This window comes from Lactuca saligna, chromosome 1, assembly GCF_052625555.1.
Source record: "Lactuca saligna cultivar CGN05327 chromosome 1, ASM5262555v1, whole genome shotgun sequence".
NCBI classification, from domain to species: Eukaryota; Viridiplantae; Streptophyta; class Magnoliopsida; order Asterales; family Asteraceae; genus Lactuca; species Lactuca saligna.
In genome coordinates, this window is record NC_136417.1 from 51,286,651 (window position 1) to 51,296,733 (window position 10,083).

Below are 10,083 nucleotides of genomic sequence, written 5' to 3' on the forward strand. Positions count from 1 at the left end.
AAATACATATACAGTTTAAATCATTTAAAACATGTATAAAATCGTTCATCCAGCATAGACAACAAGTATTCAGATAATATGCACACATAGCACGTAATTTATATAAAATACTTCATATCTATGTGTAAGATGAAAGTAACTATGCACTCACTTAAAAATGTGGTGATTCCGAACTCAGACAACGCTTCACTTCTTGAAAAAAATAATTTCATTCGACGAAACCTAGTATTATTACCACTAGAGTTTAGTCTATTATTCACCGAGACTAATTAATAGTCTAGCTATTATTACTATTATATAACCGTTAAATAATACTTATATAACGCATAATAATAGCCTAGTTTCTTATTATATATTCTTAATAACGTTAATATAATTAAATAAAAACTATATTAAAAATAGCGTAGGCGTAGCTCACTTACAGCGGGTTTTACAGAAAACCAGGCTTTGCTTGGAGTAGCATTCCCATGCGGAAAAGCTCTTCTTCTCGGAGCCTTCAAGCACTCAGGGGCTTCCGCCTTGTGCTAGGGAGGTTCCCTAGGCTTTTCGGGGGGTTTCGGGGCTAGAAAGAGGTTCTAGAGAGAGAGTAAAGAGAAGAAAGAATGAGAAAGGTGTGAAGAAAATGAGGGTGAGAGAGGTTCTATTTATAGGGTGAAAATGGCTGAACTTGGTGCCACATGTCACCATCTAGTGGCAAGACTTGGGGAGAAAGCAATGGCCAAGATTGTGCCACATCACCCATTTTCGCACAACACACTTCCGACTTCTAAAATCCGTAACTTTCACATACGACCTCCGTTTTTTACGTTCTTTATATCCACGCGCAGGTAAAAATAATATCTACAACTTTCATTTTGACTCCGTCAGCTAATTCTCGACCGATCTTAAATTTAACAGTACGAGGCGTTTAGACTGTTAAATGACCGCAAAGAATTCGTAACTCCTTCATACGGACTCCGTTTTCGTCTGTCTTTTTACTGTTGAGTTTCTATTAATGAGATCTTCAACTCTCATTTAGGTCGCATAAGCCAAAAACCGCTCGAACTAAAATTCGAGTTTCGGGCTATACACTGCTAAGCCGAATCTTAGAAAAATCATAACTTCTTCATACGAAGTCAGATTTGGGCGTTCTTTTTATGGATTTTCTCGGTTTAATATATTCTACGACTTTCGTTTAGATCACTAAGGCTAAATCTCGCTCTATCGTAAATTCACTTTTTACGCTTCCCGGTGTCGTGCCGGTTTCGTCGCGAAACTTCAACGGGTCATAACTTCTTCGTTATAACTCGGATTTCGGCGTTCTTTATATGTACGGAAACCTTGTGACATATACTACAACTTGGTTCAAATTATTTATTCTAAATAACATTTTGTTGAAAAGTCATTTTCGACCCCTATTATCTCTAAATTGACTAGCTCGGATCTACGGGCGTTACAAGTACTCGCCGATGAACAGTAACCGTGAACAGCACCGTCGATGAACAATATCCGTGAACATTGCCGATGAAGAGTAACTCGCTCCCAAAAACGAAAAGTACAAATAATCAACCGAGCTCTGATATCATGTAAACTAATAAGTGAAAGACATATAACGGTTAGAGTTTCATATCATTATCAAAGAAAAGTACAAATACAATGAAAGGAAAATACATAATATATATACTAGCTAATTAGGGTTTTCTAGTGAAAATGTTCAATCATAAAACTCAATACAAAATAAAGCCCAAAATCTTCTTAGGCTAACAACCTCTCCATTTTCCTATTTGATATTGCGAAAAATTAAGGGTGTACCATAACCATTATAAGTGGTTAATGCATTTTGGCTATCATTGGGTATTGCTTATGGTTAACGATTTTTGTCGGTTAATGATTAATATTGGTTAACCATAGTGGTCGAAAATGAAATAAAAATAAGAAATATTTTACAATAAAAAGTGAAAAACGTAAAGTACATTGTTAGAAAAAATGAACGATTTAGTGTTTTTAACTATCTTAATATGATAGAAGATTAGATATCTCATTTAATTCCAAATAATAACCCTTTAAAATTTTATTCAAAATATAATTACATAATATATATTTAATATTATATAATATTAAAAACATTTATTAATATTATTGGTTCGATTTTGGATGAAAACCAAAACCCAATCATATGTATTTGGTTGATCAAAAATAAAAACCAAACCACTTTTTTTTCAATAGTGATTTGGTTAAAATGGTTCGAATATTTCAGTTAATTTGGTTATTATTTAGTTTTTCGGTTAATATGTTTATCCTTGCGAAAAATAAAACCAAACGATTATAAAATCGTTATGTTTACTTTTCTATATTGCTCATTATTTAACCGAACGGTAAGTATGTTGCAGTGGTTTCAAATTGATTTTTTTTTTTTTGAAGAAACATCACCATCTATATCTATACAGAATAGGGATGTCAACGAGGATAAACAGGACGATGAGTGCATCTCCCGCCCCCGCCCTCGAAATTTTCCCATTCCCCCACCCCCGAATCCCCTTTATTACCCCCGCTTCCGCCCCTGATTGATTTTGTGCTATTTTATTGGGTTAAAAGAAATTGTTATTTATGCTAAAAGAAACTATTTTTTAGGTAACAAGTAATTACTTATAGCAAAATTTTGTATGTTAAAAATAAAAAAGTTATGGCATTTAAAAAAATTATACTAACAACTTAAAAACATGTTTTTTGATGAATTTTGGAAGTTCAAAAATCATGTTATTGTTTATTATATTTATATAATTAATATATGTAAATATATGTGTAACTTATTAACGGGGTCCCCATGGAGATTTCGGGATGTGATTGCCTACCCTGCCCCTGCCCCCGAAATTAAAACGAGGGTTAACCGTTCCCCCGTCCCCAATTTTTCTTAAAAAATTCCCCCAAACAGGATAGGGCCCCACGGAAACGGGGTCCCATATAACTTTTTGACATATTACAGAACAATAAATAAGTAGAATGTGCATTTGTAGTCATTTATTTATTATTTCTTGATTCAGTTTTTTTGAATGGCATGGAGCGGGAAATGAAAATCTACCAAAAGGCCAATAGTCAAATAAAGGGACCCAGCTAAAGTACAAAATACTGAAATGGCAAGATTGCCCTTGTCCATTAATATCCTTCACTTTCTAATTATTTTCCTTCAAGTACACCATACAGACATACAAGTCTTTAAAATACAGTTTTCACTACAATACTTTATGCCATTATACTAATTGATCAAAACTTATTACCCTATCGTAAATTATGGATGGTGAAATTATGTATATATTTGCATACATCCATCTTGATTGCTTTCCATTTAAAATAGTCATTATATTCAAAAATATTATTGAAGCAAAATATCAGAATATGACATGCTAACTGAAAAACCAAAAAACTATCATTTGTAAAACAATGCATGCAAAATCATGTATGACTTCAGTTTGAATTACTAATAGATTGATTGATTTATGTAATATCTTATCTCTAATAAATAAAATAAATTTTACAGCTAAAGAAGCCAAAATTGTCCAAAATGTTGTTTTACTACATACAACAATTTTATTTATTTTTATTTATTTTTATTTGGCTTAATAATTAATCATATTAAAGATATTAATTATATATAGAAAATTAAATGTAGATAAAAAAAATATCTTAGGTCAATATATAGTGAGTTTTTTATTGTCAAAATATATAACCCAATAAGGCTATAACAGAGATTTTCTTTTAAAGAACACGACATATTAACTTTTAAGTCCTTTAACCAAGAAGCCGCAATTTTATTTTTTATTTTCAGAAAAATCACTTATGTCTAAAAATTTTAAGAAAACCCAATCATATATAAAAATCATTTCAGCATACGTCATTTTTTTTAAGAAAAAGCATTTTTTTTTGGAATATAACCTAATTTATGACCGGATCAGAGTTTGTTAACCACTAGGAGTAATATAGTTCGACTTTAACTAAAACCAAAACCAAAATAAAAAAATTGTTTTCGACATTGGAATATAAAACCATCGGTTTTCTCAATTCTGATTATTATTATTATTATTTTCATTTTTTGTTATTAATCACTACTTTCATGTTTTCTTCGATCACAATACATCCAACGTATCTCATAAAGATTATATAAGAACTTTCCTTGAAAATGTTATTTTGTATACAACTAAAAAAATATGGTTTGGTATTTTCCAAAGTAAAAAAAAAATAAAAATAAAAATAAAAAAGAAAACAAGGAATGAAACCAGAAAAAAGAAAAAAAAAACAAAATAAAAACGAGAAATGAAAAGAAAAAGCCTGGTGATTTGGTATTTTTTCGAAGTAAAAACTCTGAAAATTTTAGTTAAAAATTACGTTTATATTGAAAAAAATCTTTAAAATATTAATGTTTTCTAATAAGTGTTTAAAATATAAATAGTTTTGTCTAAAAAATAGTGTTGTGTTCGGGTTGACAGGTAATAAAAGTTCAACCTGAACACGATTTTTATAAATATTTGTGTCGTCTTACTCAACCCTAACATGTAACTCTTAATTATATGAGTTTGTAAGATAGGGGAAAAAATCTAAATATTACATATTTACTTATCAGTCATTATTCTCTCCTTTATTTAATAAATAAGTAAATATTTATTTTTTTTATCTAATAAAATAAATGAGTTTATATATCAATCTTTGAAATTATTTGCAAACACAAACACAAACACAAACATATATAATAAACGGGTTAGAAAAACTTAACCAAAACTCGTTTAACATAAATTGTCATCCCTATTTTTTTAAAATGAAAAAAGTTATACGTTTTAAGATAATTGTTTGAAAATATAGTGATTGTTTGTTTTTTTGTTTATAATAATGATCATCAGGGGTAGAATCGTCAGAGACAAACAGATGAAAGGGTAGCGGTGGAATTAACCAAAAAGATTTGAAATTAAATGGAAACCCTAAAAAACAAATATTCATCAAGAAATGGGGGGAATACTCGATCAAATTAAAACACACCTATCTTACTACACTCCAGCGATATATCCGGTGCTCCAAAATCCAATCCAATCTCACTACTTCAATAGTAACACATCTTGATTTCTCGAATCCTTTCATTCAAAGAATCGATTTCCTTCTTCAACCTCTCGATCTTCTAACAAACGACAGCTCAGATGTTCTTTCTCATTCAAATTAGTCAACGATTTCAAGAAAGATTAAGGTAAAAGTAGCTGCGAAGAGATTATTCGTCACCAAGGTATTGATTTTTTTTCTTTTCTTTTCAAATTGAAGTTGAATCCGAACAACCATCGTTGCTAAATTCGAATTTTCTTAGCTTATTTGGAATTTAGATCTTGATGTTCGAGAGTATTTCCGACTACGATCTATCTGAGTTCTATGGTTTAGTTTAATCTGTGATTCATAAGCATTTCTAGATCTATCTCCTTCAATTGTTCATCTTGTTGATAATTTTTTTACCAGATGGGAAGAAGCTTGAGCCCAGTTCTACGCCGCGAGTTGGAAAATCTCGATAAAGATGCAGCAAGTAGAAAATCCGCCATGAAAGCTTTGAAATCATACGTAAAGGATCTTGATTCAAAAGCAATCCCAATTTTTCTCGCTCAAGTCTCTGAAACCAAAGAAACCGGAACCACATCAGGTGAATACACAATCTCACTTTACGAAGTTCTTGCTCGCGTTCATGGCACCAAAATTGTTCCACAAATCGACAATATCATGTCCACCATTATCAAGACTTTAACTTCAACAGCAAGCTCATTCGCCCTTCATCAAGCTTGCGCGAAAGTGGTCCCCGCAATCGCACGATACGGAATGGACCCCACCACGAACGATAACAAGAAGCGAGAAATCATTCGATCACTTTTCAAACCGCTTTCGGATTCTTTGTTATCGAGTCACGAGAATTTATCTTCGGGTTCTGCCCTTTGTCTGAAAGCTCTTGTGGATTCGGATAATTGGCGATTTTCCACTAGCGAAATGGTGAATGAGGTTTGTCAAAGGGTGGCTGCAGCTCTTGAGAAGGGCAAAATTGTAAATTCACATATGGGGTTGGTTATGGCGTTAGCGAAACATAACGGGTTGATTGTTGAAGCGTATGCAAGGTTGTTGATTCAGTCCGGGATTGGGATTTTGAATATGGGAGTCAAGGAGGGGAATTCACAAAAACGATTATCGGCTATTCAAATGGTGAATTTTTTGATGAGGAGTTTGGATTATAAATGTGTAATGTCGGAATTACCCTTTGTGATTGAGGAAATGGAGAAGAGGCAAAACGATCAAATGGCGTATGTTAAAGGTGCGGCCTTTGAAGCGATACAAACCGCGAAAAGAATCTTGATTCAAAAAGGATCAAAACAAAACCAATCGCCACCTCAATCACAAATTATGGATTCTTTTGGTGATTATAATTCTATATCGTATTCACCATTTTCGATTAGTTTTGCATCTTGTGATGTTGATTCTGATAGAAGTGTTAATAGAAAGCTATGGAGTAATGTGGATGTTTCTTTAAAAGATGGGTTGTTTTCGAGTGGAATGAGTACTCCGAGGAGCGTTATTGAAAATTCTGAAAATAGCGAGTTATCCGAGACACAAGGAGATTATGAAGATGGATTTTCAGGATTTATGCAAAGAAAGCCCACTCCAAGGTCTCCTCAGGTAAATTTAGACATTTTTATAACTATTTACTATTTTTTAGTGTTGTTTTCAATAATTAGAATGGGAGGGCATTTATGTCTTTTACAACAAGTTTTTGTTTCACTTTTTAGTATGGGGCAAAAAATATGATTTTTATTCAACGAACATCAGTCCAAGTCTAATACATGTCGGGGGATATACATTTTCTTCTAGATAAACTGGTGTATCTAACAGTTGTGGGTTTTGTTCCAGAGAACGAGATCATATGTTAATGTTGACAACATGGACCTTTTCACGACTCCTAGGAAACTACTGATGTCACTTCAGCATCCAGATGACGACTGCTCAGGGAACCAAAGTAGAAGATTCCGGAGCCCATCACCGAGCAAATTCAATCAGAGCCACACATCGAATTTTGATCAAAATGAAAGTTTCATGGATGAAAATGAACAGATTTATGGTACCTTAGAATCTGTGTCTTCAACTGAAGACATAGACATCCCACCAAATGGGGATAATCATTTGCAGCCGTCTCAAGTAATTCTTCAGGAAGCAAAAAAGAAATCTCAAATACCATCAACCTTTGTAATTTCTTCCGGACTAGTGATTCTACTTATTGCTGTCATTTGTTTCTTCTGGAAACAAGATCAAGATAAAGGGTACAACCTCGTACCTACCTGATTTCTAGTGATTCTGTATTGTTTTTTTGGTAGTGTGTACCATACTTGGTACAAAAACTGTTGTTTACATAAGTTTGTTGTTGCCTGATGAAATTTTTATATGTTTTATGGTCTAAGGGTTTGTTTCGTTTTGACTTAATGGGTTAAGCACTTAATCTAGACAACTATAAATAGATGTTTCTTTGTTACTCAATCTTGATACAACAACTTAATGAGTTGAGTAAATAACCTAGCTTTATGTGTAAATGACATATTTCCCCTTCCTTTTTCCTCCCAACCACTCAAATTAAAATTGATGATGAATACAGCTAAATTTATGCATATTGTGATACTTGTTTGTTTGGAATGAGGTCATTCAAATAATTTATTCTATCTAAAAAAAAGAAAACAAAAAAGACCATAAAATGTATATCACTTTAACCAAACAAACATCATTATTGATACAACTATTCACCACCGTGTTTGACAGAGTAGCCGAAAAACAAACTTTTAAGTAATAGTGTTTGGTAAAACTAAGTGATAAACAAGATGACAAATTTAAAATGACATAAAAGTACATTTAGATATATAACTAAAACGTGCATATCAGGGAATGTTTGGAAAACTTGTGGAAAAAGCCTCATGACCTTATCAATATGCTATCTCAAGTAGTTTTATCATAAAAGTCTAAGTTACATCTTACAAAACTATATATAAAAAAAACTCATTCCTTATTTGGAAGTTTGACTTCCCTAAGGATTTTAGCAGCATCTTCTGGGAAAACCGGGTTTATATAACACCCTGTTCCCATTTCAAAACCACCAATTGTAGATAACTGTGGGACTATTTGTATATACCAATGAGTGTAAGGTAACTCAGAGGAAACAATGTGAAGAGGTGAAGTATGAATCATAAGATTATATGGTGGGTCATTCAACTGTAAGGATAACTTTTCAAGTGTAAGTTTCAGTATTCCTCCAAGATCAAACGCCTGCAACATTATTCTACCATCAGTATTCAGAAATGAACTCTGAGGAAGATACTAAGATAGGAAATTAGGAATCAATATACAATGACTGAACTCTGAAATAGTAGTACCTTATCTTCATCAAGTTGGTGGTAGTGAGAGGAATGATAGCGTGGAACAATCCATGTCTCGAATGGGAAAGTGGAGGCAAATGGAGAAATTGAAGTGAAATGTGTTGATTCATAGATTAGAAGTTTGTGTGTGTTAATGCTGCAAAGACTACACTTTCCTGTTTGGTTATGGTGTTCTTTCATGGTGTTGAGACGATTGGAGGCAATGGTTGGGATAACTGGAAGAGCTAGGATTTGACTGTGGGAATGACTCATTGAAGCTCCAGCTGAGGCTCCATGGTTTTTGAACACCTACAGATTAACGTATGAGAAATTTCATTAAATTACATTCGTGTATTGATTTTGGGATCAAATGAGTAACAATATGTTTATAAACTGTAAGTTAGATTGTGCTTACGTTAAGAAAATATAAATTAAATGAACAATCAGAAAAGATAAGATGAAAATAAGTAGATGAAGGTTGTAATAAGTTTTGTATTACTCGATTCCTGATCTTCAATTTCGAAATTCTAGAATATGATCCATTCTACTCAACTTGCAAAAACGTTAGGAGAGTTTACAGAATCATGTGAGTTTGTAAGATTATTGAATTTTAGAGTTCAGGTTTCCATATTGTGAAACAGAAAGGGATCGAAGAATACCTGAATATAACTGATTGATTCGACAGCGCAAAGCTGTTCTATCCTCTTCTTATAAGAAAGCAAAACAACTGCAATTCCTGCTGGTGACAAATCCTGCAAGTGAACCGAGTGAACCGGCGACTCAATTACGACGTCATGGAATCCGAACCCACCCAAACTAGCTTCACCGGTGCTGCCGTTGGCCTGACTGTGTTCCTCGTTGTCTACTTGAAGTTGTCTGCTGAGAGCCGGATACAAGTTTTCGATCACTCGGACCTTCCAATCGGAAGTAGAATCTTCAGGAAACCGGAAGATTTCCGGTGCGCATTGGTGCTCGTTTCCGGCACAAAATGGACACTGCGGCTGGCCGTTGGAGGTCGGGTTTGAGTCGGATTTGGATTGAGATTTAGATTTGAAGTCTGACGGACGGCGAGATCGAGCCGGTGATAGAATCACCAACCGGTTGTTGACTGCGTCTTTCCTGATTTCTGGATTCCGATTCTCCGTCGCCATTTTCGGCCGTCCACCGGTGTGCGTATTCCCGTGCGTGCAGCGCTATGTAAAACTGTGACTCCACGATCTTCTGGTGGTTTTCATTTGAGGGAATCACAAAAATCGTCCCTTGTGATATTGTCAAAATACAGTTTCAGTCCCTCTATAAAAACACATGGTTAGTAATCACAGGGGAATAGAATGAACTATTTCGACGGAATAAAAACAATTTTATAAAGAATGAACTGGAGTGTTTTTTAGGCTAAGGAGGGGTAACACGCGTGGGTTCCTAGAGGCCGGTGAATTAGCTATAGAGTGGTGTTGGAGACAAACGACAAACGAAGACAGAAGATTTGATTGACTAACCTTTTTTGACTTTTAATAAAAAAGTCTTTATTTTCATTAGTTACATGAATAAAGGAGAATGTTTGTGGAGTGGTGATCATTTCCAAACACCAGTGGTTTGGTAGTGGAGATGACATGACGTATAGGTGATATCATTTTTTTAAGGTGGTGATTATACCCTTTACCGTTTCAGAATGTGATTTCATTTTCATTCCACGAATCAATAA

The 10,083-nt window shown here is 33.7% G+C and overlaps 2 protein-coding genes across 2 annotated transcripts; one reads left to right on the plus strand and one right to left on the minus strand.

Moving 5' to 3' along the window:
• The first annotated feature begins 4,967 nt into the window (after positions 1-4,967).
• LOC145035987 (protein SINE1-like) lies at positions 4,968-7,461 on the plus strand. The gene is made up of 3 exons (XM_078984479.1): positions 4,968-5,242; positions 5,467-6,663; positions 6,895-7,461. The coding sequence occupies exons 2-3, from the start codon at positions 5,467-5,469 to the stop codon at positions 7,321-7,323; spliced, it is 1,626 nt and encodes a 541-aa protein (XP_078840605.1). The 5' UTR covers positions 4,968-5,242; the 3' UTR covers positions 7,324-7,461.
• Positions 7,462-7,865: 404 nt separating this feature from the next.
• LOC145035994 (putative galactose-1-phosphate uridyltransferase) lies at positions 7,866-9,703 on the minus strand. Its single transcript, XM_078984487.1, has 3 exons — positions 9,041-9,703; positions 8,400-8,690; positions 7,866-8,292 (listed from the first exon to the last, which is right to left on the minus strand). The coding sequence occupies exons 1-3, from the start codon at positions 9,530-9,532 to the stop codon at positions 8,026-8,028; spliced, it is 1,050 nt and encodes a 349-aa protein (XP_078840613.1). The 5' UTR covers positions 9,533-9,703; the 3' UTR covers positions 7,866-8,025.
• Positions 9,704-10,083: the final 380 nt, after the last annotated feature.

Bases quoted from the DNA above. Each gene is read 5' to 3' on its own strand.
- LOC145035987 (XM_078984479.1), top strand. From the start codon at position 5,467: ATGGGAAGAAGCTTGAGCCCAGTTCTACGCCGCGAGTTGGAAAATCTC. The intron at 6,664-6,894 runs GTAAATTTAGAC...GTTTTGTTCCAG, and splicing joins CCACTCCAAGGTCTCCTCAG to AGAACGAGATCATATGTTAA.
- LOC145035994 (XM_078984487.1), bottom strand. From the start codon at position 9,532: ATGGCGACGGAGAATCGGAATCCAGAAATCAGGAAAGACGCAGTCAAC. The intron at 8,691-9,040 runs GTATTCTTCGAT...GTTAATCTGTAG, and splicing joins AATCAATCAGTTATATTCAG to GTGTTCAAAAACCATGGAGC. The intron at 8,293-8,399 runs GTACTACTATTT...ATAATGTTGCAG, and splicing joins ACCAACTTGATGAAGATAAG to GCGTTTGATCTTGGAGGAAT.